Below are 15,793 nucleotides of genomic sequence, written 5' to 3'. Positions count from 1 at the left end.
GGGTCAGGATCAGATGGTAAAGCTAGAGATAATCTCTCAGCTAACCTACATAATAATTCATTATAATCCTTTTTGGTATTTATAAGCCCTAAGTGGTCTCGATTAAAAATTTTTTTAACCATAAGCTGAGTTGCTTGCAGGATTTTACTATCTAAGTTAGATATTATTTATAAATATTTTTTATTTGAAATATTTGAAAGAACATTGTTCATCTGGACACCGGGTCTGAACCTCGGGTCTGTGCTCAAGGTTCATGCTCACAGCTGGTTTGGTCGATTTTTTAGACCCACACCCCGGGTCTGGGTTTTACACAACCAACCAATTAACAACATTACCATTAAGAGACTAAGAGTGGATACTGTTATTTTGTAGAAAAATATTTTAATTGGCTTCTATATCGCCATATTAATATTTTGTGTTGATAAAAAATTTCCTGGCCCTACAAGACCTAGACCATTTAGAGTTTAATTATTATCACCATAAAAAATATTTTAATAACCTATTATTTAATGCCCATATTAAAAAAATATTTTTTTAGCCTCCAAAAGATATATAAAATACCATTTATTTGATTCCTACATATATTTTGTGTTTATATTAATATTCCTGACTAACTAAGACATCCCACCTTCTCAGAGTTTACAAGAGATATGTATACTAGCATTTATTTGATACCCACATCGATATTTTGTGTTGATAAAAATATTCTGACCCCTCAAAACCTAACCCGCCATCTATGATTCATTATTAATTATTATTATAAAAAATAATTTATTTACCTTTAATTTGATACCCATATCAAAAAATATTTTTTAGACACCCCTTCCAACCACCGCCCCCCCCCCAGACCAATTCATACCCATCAAGACAATAAATGAATACTTTTAATCTAAAGATATTTAAATTAGATTTTATTTGATACCCCATATCGATATTTTATGTTAATAAAAATATTCCTGACCCCCAAGACCTAAACCTGCCCTCTATGAGTGATTATTATTTTAATTACCTTTTATTTGATACCCATATCAAAAAAATATTTTATACACCCCCCTTCCGGGTACTACGAGTCTGAACCCCGGGTCTGGACCTCGAGTCTAAATTACGGGTCTGAACAACGGGTCTGGACCACGGGTCGGCGAGCACATAAAAGGGGCCTAAATTTTACGACCAAGTAAATTAACAACACTATTTAATCGAGGCTAAGATGGTAGTTTTCACTTGAAAATTCTGTTACCTTTTTTAGAAACCGGTTAAAATGTTTTAACACCATGCTGTTGATAGAATTTAATGAAATTTACAGAAATATTGGTATATCCATCATTTAAATCATAAAATTATTTAAATTATATTTAGAATTAACAGATTAATTGGTAATTTAAAAATACACACCCCACCTAAAATGTCTATGTATTAAATGAACTTATATATTTATACCCTTTAAAAGAGATATCTAATATATAGAATTAGTATATTTATCAAATTAAAGTTATTTCACCGTTTATTTGTATTCAATAAAATGTATATCAAAATAATATTCAAATTATCTAAAATCAAAATAATAAAAATACTAATACTAATAATAACATAGGCGTAGCCAGGATTTTCCTAAGGGCGGTGGGGGAAAAAAATTACTGGGGACTTCGCCCCAGACTTTATTTGGGCGGGCCTTCGGCCCGTTTTTCCCCGGTCTTCGGCCGGGTTACCTTAGTCTATATATTAAAATATTTTTACAGATAGGAGGTTAATTTTAATGAAAATAATAAGCCTGGAACAAATATAAAATATATTTTTATTAGTTTATATGAAATATATTTTTATTAGTTTATATAATATTACTTGTATATGCATAAATATAAAAGCATGATAATAATTTATTCCAAACAAGTATAAGAAATTTATTTATAAAAAGTAAGTAGACATATAGTTGATATTCCTCTATTATATAGAATTAGTTGCATATTAGGTAAAATTCCACTTTTATAGACATATTACAGTTAGAGAATATATTACAATTATATTTTAACAAATTTTACTATACAATGCTCTTGATAATAAGTATAGCAACAATTTGCACTCAATTATTTAACGCCATCTATTTATATTAAAAAAAATGATATTAAAAATTTATCTTCATATTATTCATCCCACAATGTCTTCAAAAGATATTTTCTGATGTCCTTATCAATATTTTATATATGTAAAATATAATTCGCTATATTGGTGAAAATTACTTTATTGTCATATGATGATTGATAAAATTAGACATACTGTAAATCTACGACATATAATATTCCACTTGTGCTTTTATTTTTTATTTAATTTATGATTTAATTTTCTCAATAGTTTTATAATTATATTTTACTTTTATCAAGATAAATTAAAATTACTCACTTTATAAAAAATATATTTGATATATTATATTATTTAGTAATTTTATGGATCTATTATTAATAATTATAATACATTTCACTTTTGTCTTCTTATCTTTAGTTTATATTCCATTTCTTAAAAAACATTTTTGGTTCTTTTTTTTTATACATAAATGCTTTTTTCCAAAAATGTATAAATTATGATGAATAGTTTTTTTTAAAAAATATCAACTTTTACATTCTTTCTTTCAAATTATTGTTTAAGATATATGCATACATTTTTGGGGGTCAGGGAGTGAGGGAAAGACTAAGGGGGATATTTTTTAATAGCTTAAATGATATTCACAAAAGGTGATAAATTTCTGAATGGGGGGGGGGGGTTCTCTTTGCCCCCCCCCTTGACTACGCCTATTAATTATGTAGTTAATTAAAGGATCTATCCAACAGGTGGTTAACCTCGCCCCCTTAATGTACGAGATTAGGTATAGGAAGGGGCCAGTAAAATTTTAATTAACATAAAATATGGATATCAAATAAAAGCTAATTTAAATATCTTATTTTATTGGGTGGACTTGATCTGGGAGTGAAGATAAAAATAAAAATTCGAGATGGTTATCAAATAAAAGATAATTCAGGAATCTTTTGATTGTAATGATTTATTATCATTCTAAGTGGCTGGTCTAGATCTTAGAGGGGGGGGGGCTCAAAAATATTATCAACACAAAATATAAATAATAGTAATTAAATAAAAAATAATTAAAATATATTTTAACTCAAATTAGTGTTCACATTTTGATCTTAATATGCTGCGCTTAAGTCTGGAGGGGGGGGGGGGGTGTATCATATGATTATCAAATAAAGTTAACATCTATCATCAAATTAAGGAGAAAGTTTTCATTACCCGTCATTCTTGGTCGGTTATCTACTAGCAGATAATGAAAATAAAATTATGCAAAAATTATATATTATGAGATAAGTTTTCTTAGTAATATATTTTTATTTTTGACAATTGATTTCAAATTTTTTTGGAATATATACAAGAGCGCTTAGTGCTATATATTTTTTTGAAGAATAAATTTACAGTTACGAATAATGTTTTACGTTACTAAAAAAAGGGAAACGCGTTAATCGTTACTTTTTCTCTAGCAAAGTAATTCATCGGCACAATAAATTACTCTAATGCTTTCGTAATATATTTTTTTTGTAATCTTTTTCATGTTGTCAATTATAGCCATTTTCTTATTTTTCATATATATTTAAAAATTACTACTCTACCAAACGGATTGAGGTCTAAAGACTAAAATATATAAATCAAGCATTTACTACATATCGGCCTGAACAATAGAAATTAAAGATTCCAAAAATTTTAATTTCCGGCTAAGACATGACGTCTTCCTGTAAATTTAGCTTATAACTTGGGGTCTCTTTGTTTACTGACAAAATGGATTGATAATTAGTAAGAGGTACTAACCAGGAATTAAATATTATCGTAAACAAATTATTATGTTCATCTACAATTTCCGTTCGAGCACGGTGCCAAGTTTGGATATTTTTTCAAACTACCCATTATATTATTTATAAAGCCCGAATAAAGAAATATTATGCTAACTAAGCACTCAGGTATTAAAGAGTATTTTTTAAAAAAAATGTAAAATATATTTTTAATTGTAATGGGAAAAATATAATTTTTGTTAAGGGGGGGGGGGTGGAGGGTGGTATCTATCCTGTCCCTTCCTTTCATTGGTTACCCGCCTGAAAGTACTTGATATTGTGATTAGATCCTAAAATTAAGAGAATGAAAGATTTTTAAAAAGCAAATAAAAATAAATAAAAGAAAATATAGAAAATACTATATATGGGAACCTAAGTGATCTTGAGCAAAAAGGAAGTTTGAGAAACAAAGTCCCCCCCCCTCCCCACCCCCTTTTCCCCAAAAAGTCGTGATTTCTCATGATGACAAAAAGTTACATTGTTAATAATCTTTCTCTTATATTTATTTTTCTTGCTATATCACCCCCTACCACCACTACATAATTATTTATATGGAAATCTTTGCTAAAGTTTTGTTTAAAATTTCCTATTTCATAATGATGTTATATTTTATGGTCAATATGTTATTTTTTGAACATTAGATCATTTTTTGAGAGCCTTTTTTTTTAAATTTAGAAATCTGATTTTACCAGAAATTTATTCCAGTATGTTTTGAATACCTACCCTATGAATTTCAGACAATATTTTTACGATCTTTCAAACTAAATATAATTTATATTAGATTTTCCCCATATTTTTATTAAATATAAATTATAAAATCACTCAAAGGTTAACAGAATAAATTGTCCACAATTTATAAGATAGGAATTCCAAACTTACTTGATGGAATATATTCCCGCCAAAATTCTCAAAATGATTTAAAGTTTGTATAAAAAATAAATTTAAAAAATATAATGGTCTTAATTAACAAAAAAAAATAAAATAATATTTAATGTTTTATTTTTTTTATTCCCTCTTATAAATAGTGAATTTAATCACCTTATACGAACATAATAGAAATACAAGAGAAAATTAAGAAAAGTAAATATCCCATATTTCAATTTTTAAATTCTATTATTTTACTAGGGATTAATAGTAATGCGTTACATCGAATTCGACAAAAATTTTATCTACAACTACACATTTCTGGCTGAATATCACAAGGATTACGATTCACTTGTTGAAAGAAGAGGTTTGACTATTGGACTTCTGACCCTGCTAACGCTATACATTATGATAGGGCTTTTAGGAAATATTGCGGTAAAAAAAAATAAAATAGAGAAATATTAATTGTATAAATTAGTTAATATCGATAAGTGGTATAGATATTGAGTCGTTATTTTATTTTTTTTTCCTAACCCATATCTTCTATTGCTTGCCTTTTAATCTTAACCCTAACCTCGTCCAATAAACCTAGTGGCGGAAAAATATTGTTCCCGCTGGTAATCGGAACAATAGAAAATTAATAACACTATTTTATAAAGCTCGGTAGCTACCCATTCATCGATATTTCTTAGATGTTAGGGGAAAGTGAATTGGAACAAAGTGACTGATAAAGCTTATCATAAAGTGTCTAGGGATTATAAGATTTTTTTTATTCGTGATTCCAACTCCTAAATCCCCTCTTGACAACCAGAACGAGAAACCGAATCCTTCACATCCTCGGGATATACCTGGACACTTTTCTAAAATATAGGGATGTTAAAATAATTTTTTTTTAATTTGGATTTTTTATTATTATTAATTAAAGACATATTTTTAATAATTTAATTTTTACAACCTATGTTTTGTAAGATTTTATTTCATAAATAATACATATTTTCGGGTATTATAATTATTGTCAGATTTAGATTATTTAAACTATTTAGAAGGTGTCCGGTCTTAAACAAGATTATGTTTACCTTGAAAGAGTTTTAATTGAGATTTCTCTTTTCCAAAAGAAGAAGGGGGAGGTTTTATGTAGGAATTTTAAGTTATTTATCTTCTCCCCAGTGGTTCTAAGTGAGTAATTGCTATCACAAGGTGGAAATGTCAATATAGGTATAGTCCCAATACAAATTTGTCGCATGGAGTTTATATTCATGATTTGAATATTGTTAATGAGTGATGATCACGTAGTTCGAGCTAAGTTGGAAAAGTATGTCCACATCAAATAGCGCTTACCGAATAATTTTATTTAATTATATCATGCCTAATGTATTCTATAACTATTACAATAAAGGTGATGTATATGGATAGGATGCCATATATTTTGGTCAACTTGTGCCACACATATTTGACATTTGTAGTTTCGAGATATTTCCGTTCCTAGCCTAATTGCCAATGTATATCAATTGGGCCTCTATCAAATTTGTTTTACCAGTTTCCGGTTTAACTGGAAATTTTAAAGAGTTAGTTCCGATTACTGTTGTTAAAGAAATTATTCAAATGTTGATGAGGAATTTCATAATACGTGATTCGCTCACTTCAAAGAACAGTTCAAAGCAGAGCTTTTATGAATTTAATATTCGTTCAAATTTAATTTTATATATTAAAGATTGAGCCATTTTTTTAAATCAATTATTCTTATAAATTTATTAACATTAAAATGCACAAAAAATTTATATATTTTAATTATTTTATAAGTGATTTTGTAAATAATTAGGCAATAGCTCCTACCCGTTTCGCCCGATCCCGAAAACCGCGGAACCCGAGTTTTTAGCCAAAAGCTCTGAGTTATAACGGCTTACATATTACATTTAATTTTATTATAAACCATTTTTATGCATTTTATAATTTATATTACATTCATTAACTTTTAGATATTATTACGTTGTACCGAAACTGCCAGTCACTAAATCCCAAATTTAGTGTTATTTTGAATTTTTTTTTAAAAAAATTGCCCTCCACAAGGCAAATTTTTGCGATCCATTAATTAATTTTTTTTTCCTTACCTTTTTTAGCTTTTCATCGTAATACATTTTACTTATATAGATTATTGGTGCCATATATTCGAAAAAATTACTATGGAAGCCCTTGAATATTTTCATAATAAATTTATCGCTGGCGGATCTAATAGAGGTCACATTGATCAGCGCGACATCGATCACAGGTTTTTTTTAAAAAATGAATGAATAAAAATTATTGATTTATAAAAAAAAAATAATTTGTATAAACCCATCGAAGATCATATGATCGATATATGACTTTAATCCACCTGCAAAACAACGACCACACATATTTTTTTTTAAAAAAATATAAAGACATACTTGGTAGAGTTTTAACTACCATATGTTATCCTTTAAAAGATAGGACCACCTAGTTGGCTTTAGAAAAAAAAACATATGGTCAATACTGAATTCGAACCCAGAACTATCGCATTCTGAACCTGAACGGTCGCCACTCGAAAACATCCAATTTTTTATATATAAGGATAAAATTACAAAGCCATCTAATATTTTCTTAATAAAGCACATAATAAGAAATCAATAATATTAAAACGCTAAACATCCTTACCCAGATGATATATAAAGTTATATAATATAACACTTGCTTGGCCCTCATCCACCACAATATTCAGATTTTAATTATTGAAAAAATAAATGGTAAAAATAAATAAATAATACTTTTAATTTTAAGCCCAACCCGGTTTTACCGGAAATTTTAAAGTAAATATGATTTAACGACCAACTTTGGATCAAGTTAAAAAAGAATTACCGAGTCGAGTTTTAATCGAATAATTTGATCATTTAAATCGAATTCTCAAGTTTTGTGTTTTAAAAATGAACGATGGGAGTAACGCTTTTAATCGCGTTTCGTATAATCTACATTTTAGTTTCAAAAAAGTAATAATTTATCGATTAACTGAGACACCATTGGTGTAAAAACCCGAATTGGGGATTTTAAAAAAACGACCCTTAATATTTTAACCAAAATAATATTATGTAATTCTCTAGATTTGGCAAATAGAGGTAGTGTTGTTAAACGGCTCTTTTTGAGCCGATTTTTAAAACGGCCAACTCAATATTTTAGTTAGAAAAATATTTTATAACCTCGAGATTTCGATAATATAGGTTTAGACATTTTTTTTTCTTCCATGAGTAGAATCTTCAGGTTTGGGTACAAATTTTCTGGGATGAAGCATTGAGTTAGCCCTTTTTAACAACACTAAATAGAGGAACACATCTATCTGCCATCTATGATCCCAGGCTTAATCTGAATGGAACCGTTTTTAAAAATAGACCCAAATTGGGCTTTCGGACTTTTTAACAACACCAGACACCAACCACATCTATATTGGATAGTGTAAAAACAATATCAATTTTTAGAAATTTTATATGTATATAATAGAATAATTAGAAAGAGACAAGTTAGTTTGATATAAATCAATTTATTTTTTTAAAAACGGTAAACCTTCGTATTCTTCTTGTTATGATTCTTGTTCCGTTCCAATTTTCGAGCGTTTTCAAAACGCGTTTCCAAACAATTATTCAATTTTCTTTTCTAACATTTATTATATATAATACCAATTTTTACCACTATGTTAGTATTGATTGATTACAAAAAAATAATATATTGTTTAAAATTAAATAATGTATAGTCATGCCTAGTAAACTTGGGATTAAGAAATTAACAAAATAAGTATTATAAATGTAAATTAAATATGCTAATATTATTTTTTAAGAACCTTTCAAAAATCTTCTCTTAGAATGTTCTTAGGATCTCCTTTCCCGTCTCTTTCTACGTTCCATAATTTTTCCTATATAGAAATTCAGTGACCTTGTGTGTCTATCATTTTAAAATATTACCCCTAACCTATAATCAAGAAGAACGGAAATTATTATCTAAATGACCACTTAATAATAATTTAAAATATCTATCTATTCAAAAAAAAGGTCTAACAATAGGCCACCAAGTCTTTCTCCAGAATCATGTATTGTGCAGCGTAATCGCCAATGTGTGCGTTACATCATGTCTCGTATCCATCCTAACTCATGCAACCATCGCAATTACCAGGTTTATTTATAAATGTAACCCTTAAATTTTAAAAAATAAAATAAAATAATTATAATATTATAGCATAGTATATCTATATATCTTTACTCCAGAATTTAGAGTGTTCCAGTCATTTTTCAATATTTTTGAGCTAGAAGTGGAATTTATTATATACTATAAATCTTTCGTCTTGGAGTGCAGCATTTTAAATATAGTTAAGCTAGGAGTGGATTTAAAGTTTCTAATATACCCGTAAATATAATAATAAAATTTAGATTATATGAAATATTAATTTTTGGAGACGTTAACGCAAATAAATATCATTTTTATTCAGTTGGAATTTTTATTTCCTAAAAAATTAAATAGCGATTATCTCTTTATATCATATAAGTTAATGATAATAATAGCCATTTATCTTTTTAATTTTGCATTTATTTAAATAAATTATTCTAATAAAAATTGAAATGGAGCAATTTTTGAGCAAAAAAATTTACAACTCATAAGTTTAATATGCTTAACTTTTGCATTTTGATTTCATCAAATTGTTCATATAAATTTTTCGAATAACTAAATATTCATGCTTATAATATTATGAATTACCTACCTTTTCTTATATTTGAATCTAAACTTTAAAACCGTTTCTCACAGTTAACAATTTCCTACGTGGAGAACTCCAAATTGATTTAGAGTTGGAAATAGCCCATTCATTTGCTAATTTTATTAAGCATTTTAATAATCTGATTTTTGCCAAAGAATATATTCCAATAAAGTCGCGAATTGATAACTGTAAATTATACAAAGTTTTTTTTGTTAAAACATATCCTAGATATAAGGATGTTTGAAGAAAAACTTATATTAGAATGTGAGGAAAAAAAATTATAAAAATATTTTAATTAACTTGTCTAATAACCCAATGCAAAATTTGAAATTTTTTAGTTAAGTAAGGGGTGGTTTATAAATTATAATGAATAACACAAAAATTAGGAATTTTAAGAGGATAGTATTGGAAAGAAAATTTAAAGATTAGATAATTTATTGGAAAATAGGTTTCCATAGCTATAATTTTCAATTCTACCTTATTTACTGTAAATACATGACGTTATATATATACTTTTAATAATATATAAAAAAAATTTAAATTCTTATTATATATCCTATATTATCCCCCAGTTCTCCTACCTATAGAATGAATTACAAAGTAACCCTCAAAGATATGATTAAGAAATATGGGGATTGCGTTGCTAACGATATTTTCTAAGTCAGTTGCCAACTAATAAAATTTAAAAAGATTTTAACCTATGTAAATCGAATTCAATTAACATTAATGCTTCGTTTATTCTCATTATATTTTCAAAAATTGGTAATTTAAAAATAAAAAAGCCATAATATATTTATTTTAATAGTCCAAAAAAAATCATAAATGTGGGAATCACAACATGAACTATTTGTGGCATCTGCTAACTAGTTAATAATTGTAATCGCTTATTAATGTGATGTTGTTAATGTCATCGTAAAATATATACTGAGATATTTTAAAAGACCATCTATATTTTAATAATAGCTATTAAGCTTTTAATATAATAATTTATGTTTTATAGATATTATATTTATAATTATAAAACTAATTATTTCTGATTATTATATTTATAAAAACAGTTTTCTTTTTACTTTTAAAGAATTTTTTTTATAAAAATAAATCATCATGAAAGGATTAAAAAAAAGACCATTTTTTACATTTACCGCTTCAATTCCAGATGCCTTCAAACGAAAATAAATTTAAAAAATTTAGAATAAATCTCTTTATCCCCTACTTGAATACTTTAATAACTTAAATGAATGAAAGGTTCTTAATTAATCAGGCAGCACTTACAAATCTACAAATATTATTACCACAGAAGCCTTCCTCGAATCTATTTCAAATTTTGATAGGGCAAATAATTTGGTAGATTTTTTATTGTGAGGATGTTTAAAGTATATAATGATGCATTACTAGCTGAATGCGATGGTGTAAAATGTTTTGATATGGTTGATAATATTCCAGAAATGCTATATATGCCGCCTCGAATAATTCGCACTTGAGACTATTTTCCTACTAATGTTTAAAATTTTTATACATTTATTTTTACCAATGAAAAAACGTTTTCTTCTTTAACAAGAATAAAAACATACATGAGAAGTACTGGTTGTAAAATGGCTCGATTTGAGGTCGATTTTAAAAACTATAAAAATATTACATAAAGCTCGAGATTTCGTTAATACATGTCCAAAGTTTCGTGCCATTTATAAGCAAAATCTTCAGGTTTGCCTGATATTTTCTTGGATAAAATATCAAGTTTGCTATACTTCATGAATCGCAACACGATTTCTCATATTGATATCGAGTGTGATTAATCGTTTTTTGAATTTAGGTATCATTTCATTCGGTTATCATCTTTAAAAAAACATTTCCTTAGCTTCTTTTATATATTCCTTACTTATTGTCGCTCGGACTGGGTAGATGTATTTGACAATCATGAGTAAATAAAAGGTGGGGTCGATAGTAATAGGATTTTTAACGTAAAAATAAATTTTCACTAGAGATTATATTAATGATATAAATTGTCCTAGTACCCCGGTCTGACAAGCTCCTAGGCCTCAATGGTAATAAAATATGAAATAAAAAATTTACTAATAGGTTGAGAGAGGAGGTAAATTCTAGACGATTAATCGAACATAAATATTTTTTTTTACATCATCGTGATAAAAACGTATTTTTGAGTTTAAAATTTTAATGAGACGGCTTAACCGTAAGGTAAATATTTTTTTTTGTTGCAAGGTATAGATATCTTAACTATCTAATATATGATTAAATTTTAAGGCTTACATTTAAAGGGTTTCAAAATAAATAGATAGTGATATATCTTTTTTCTTTATATTTCAAAAAATAAATAAATTTAGATATCTTTCTATCCGTTATCACGCGACCTTTGTCGATAACGCAAGATGGAAATCTACCATCATCACTTGTATCCTAATATGGATCATGGCATTTATGCTTCAAATTTCGCCAAATGTAATACAAAAGAAATTTTTAATATATTATTAAATTTAAAATATAAGTAGGGGAGACCCGGGAGGCATGCTAGCCCAAATAGACGAACGTCAATAAAATTAAAACTACATTATAATATTTAATAAATAATATCTTATTTTATACTACTTATTAACTTTCATATGCTACACATAAAAATATTATATACCTTTACAAACAGTATTTATTTTTTCTAAAAAAAAAATTTGGGAATGGATGATCTACACCCGGGGGAAGTTCGAGCTTTTCTGTGAGGCACTTTTGAGCTGTATAATTTTGATTGATTATTTTTAAATATAAAAATGAATATTTGTATTTATTGCAGCTACCTTATTGAAAGTAAGATGCCGTTGATAATTTTAAAGAATTAGTAAACTTTATTTGACAATTTAAACAATTAAAGAAATAAAATTAAAATTGCAATAAAGCCAAAAGTCATTTACTATATTAGAGACAGTCCTCACTATTATGTAATTTGCAATAGTTCTTTGTTTTACATATTAAACATGTTTTTTTTTATTAATTATTCGTAGGCTCTTATTCATAGGTTATTATTAAAAAAATTTTAAATTCAAATCCATTGAGATACATAAGTCAGAACACTACACATATGATGGAATATGATTCCAGTTAACAAGTAAAAAAATGGGATATGTCAATAATTAAAATTTAAATTTCAATAATACTCTACCACTGCGAATATATAATACTTGATTAAAATTGATTTACCTTTTAATCTTACATTGTTACCAAACAATGGGTCAAAATATTTTGTTTGTAATTATTAAAGTATTCGGGATATGGCTGATTATATTAAATCTAATATACAAAAAAAACCTTTATAAATTTGATGAAGGAGAAAGTATTTTGAGATGTATTTCCTAAATTCCATTCATAAAAAATTAGGTCGGACCTAGGTGTGAAAAAAAATATTTTTATTAACAGCTGAACATAAGGGAGGTTTGGACCGGTAAAAATCGATTTTGTTCTGATCAGGAAATTTTTTGAAATAAGGTTGTCTGTCATGTTCTTCTAATACACATGATGCTGGATTGAATTTCAATAAAAAATACGAGTTAAGTATATGAAGCGCGTTTTTTTTGTTTTAAAAATAGGATTTTAAACATGTGTTCATAGAATATCACCTCTAGGTATCACCTGATTATCCGCATCATTAGTAAGAAAGATATATATATCTTATGAATTATCGATTTATTTTTATTTTTTAAACAAAAGGTCGGTTGGGGAAGGAACGTTTATGACCTCAAAGCTATGATCTGTATATGGGATAGAACGTACTCCATTGGTTACACCCTTTATTTCTCTGTAGTCTACGTTTATGTTCCTATGATCACGATATTTTATTTCTACGTCATGCTTTTCCTACATGTCCGAAAAGTTAGACAAGGCCTGGAAACTCACGAAAAACATCACTTTCAGGAAAATTGTAAAGATACAAAAAGTAATATCGGGATACCCGCACCAAAACCAACGAATCCCTTGTATTTCAAGGCTCACGTTTCAATGAGTAAAAGACGGTTGAATCAAGAACTTAAACTAGCTCGAACGCTGTTTGCCCATTTCGGTTTAGTCTTCTTACTATGGGGACAATACACACTTATATTGATATGCGATTACCGCAACGAGCTTCCAGCAACGGTGCACGCTAGCACAGTTCAGGTGGCCCATTCGATCGCCGTTCTAAATGTGTTCATTTATATCTCCAACAGTTTATTCCGATCAGGCATATATATATATATCTATAATATGGCGCCATTTTATTTGGGAATTCTTAACCTGGCGCATATGAATAAATAATTAATCCCCGAGAGAGATATTACTGTACATCTAAATGTAGAACGTAGAGTATTTATTATTTTTAATTCGGAGCCCAAAAGCAAAAGTTTTAAGAAACCCAAGACAAATCTAAGTAACCGAAAAGCTTCCTAGAACTAAATCCCGTTTTAAGATTTACAGGAATAGGTTTCTAACGAAGGTGCAATCAATTATCAATTTATATATTATACAAAATCTTGTTCCATAATTTCATTAACAGAGTTTAGTAAATCGTAACCAGAAGGTGCGTCAAAAAAATGGGATAAAATTCAGTTATTTTACTTTTGTTTATTGTAATTCATAAAGAGTTTACAAAGAGCGGGAAGAGTGCGCAATCATACATTTATAAAGATGAGTTTTAATATTATAATAAAATTTGATATATTTTAAAAAATAACTAGTTACTTTTGTAGTCCCCAACCTAAAAATATAATTAGTTACAGTTACTGAACAACAACTAAGTATAATTATATAGAAATATTATTTAGTTTTATCATAATTCAATTATATTAATTTAATCTAATATACCTTTGGACATATAGACGTTAAGAAAAGATTTTAGACGATGAAAGTATTGCTTACATTATTTTTTAGAAGCTAAAATTTTTAAATGATTTAACCATTTGGATTTTACATTTAACAGTTAAATAATTTATCATTCTTTAAACTCACAGATCTAACATTATTAATGATAAATACAATATTTAGTAAAAAGTTCTGATAAAAGTTTTGTATATCAAAAGAATTTGTATATATCTTGTAACTATCTTGCTATTGATTAAATGTTGTATAAAAATAAAATGTACAAGGTATTTAATTTAATTTTATTTTTAGCAATCAAGTTTATTAAAAAATTATTTTTAAAAAAAATTTAAATATTATTTTTTTTTATAGATAAGTTATAGAACTTTAAAATACATTTATGATACTAATTTTATAACTATAAGACCCGATTTAACCAGTGTATAGCATATCTCCTCTTGATATGATTGTAGTACATTGGTTATGATGTATATATAGCCATTAGAATTTGATTATTTTATGGATAATTATTTTTAAATTTAATCAGAGGAAAATGAAATCCTTTCTAAGATAAATGTAAGATAATTTAGGATAAGGTCAGATCCTTATTCCTGTTACTATTCTAGTGGTTATATATATAACCAATGTACATACAATGATATCAATAGTAATTCTATATTGATGAGACCAACAAAATAAGTTAAAAACCGTACGAAATTGAGTTTATATTTTAAATTATACCCTATCTATAAAAAAAATTAATTTAAGCTTGTAATTTAAAATTTTAATTTGATTCGCTTAAAATTAATAAAAAAAAGAGATATTTCTTGCAATTGTTTATTAGTAAAAGTCAAAGGTTCGGTTCTTTTTGTATATTTTATTTTTTCTAGAGGAGTTATTTTAAATTTTGTGAATTAGTTTATTTTTTATTTTGCAATATAAACCGTAAGCTTTTCAAATAAATATTTTTACTTATAAACAAATAAAAAAATAAGGACCACGGTCTTAATCAATCTTTTTTAAAGACCTTTGTTCGGTCTGGGAGTGCATCGGATCTGTCCGGACCATGACCTTATATAATTTTTTCATCGGTCGAAACCGTTGACCTTTTCCACTAGAACCTAATAATCCTAAAATATTCGTATATATTCACAAACAATAAGAAAATAATTGTCAAAATTATTACAATAACTGGTTATATTTAATAAATAACCCTGGACAATATAAAACAACCCTTTATTTAATACAAGGTATGATAGAATTCCTGATTCAAAAACCCATTAAACTCATATTAGTTGGAATGGGAATAAAGCAAGATGTGCCGACTAAAATTTCTCTGCAAACGTTTGAAAGTAGTATCAAAACAAAATGACGGTTGAGCTAAGTAAATGATATTTATCTCTTGGGATTTTAAAGTATGGAATAATTTTTTTTTAAAAAAACCTAAAACCTTTCGATTATTATATAATAAATATGTATATACATTTAT

General features: G+C 27.1%; 1 protein-coding gene across 1 annotated transcript; it reads left to right on the top strand.

Annotated features, from left to right (window-relative positions):
* The first annotated feature begins 5,000 nt into the window (after positions 1 to 5,000).
* On the top strand, positions 5,001 to 15,676 carry LOC135930319 (alpha-1A adrenergic receptor-like). Its single transcript, XM_065467101.1, has 6 exons — positions 5,001 to 5,162; positions 6,876 to 6,993; positions 8,777 to 8,897; positions 11,814 to 11,928; positions 13,183 to 13,690; positions 15,555 to 15,676. Exons 1-6 carry the CDS (start codon positions 5,001 to 5,003, stop codon positions 15,674 to 15,676), a joined length of 1,146 nt encoding a protein of 381 aa, XP_065323173.1.
* The last annotated feature ends 117 nt before the right edge of the window (positions 15,677 to 15,793 follow it).

The sequence above is a fragment of the Gordionus sp. m RMFG-2023 genome, chromosome 5 (assembly GCF_954871325.1).
Source record: "Gordionus sp. m RMFG-2023 chromosome 5, tfGorSpeb1-WG-v2, whole genome shotgun sequence".
Classification (NCBI taxonomy): Eukaryota; Metazoa; Nematomorpha; class Gordioida; order Chordodea; family Parachordodidae; genus Gordionus; species Gordionus sp. m RMFG-2023.
This window is presented reverse-complemented; position numbering and strand designations above follow the sequence as displayed.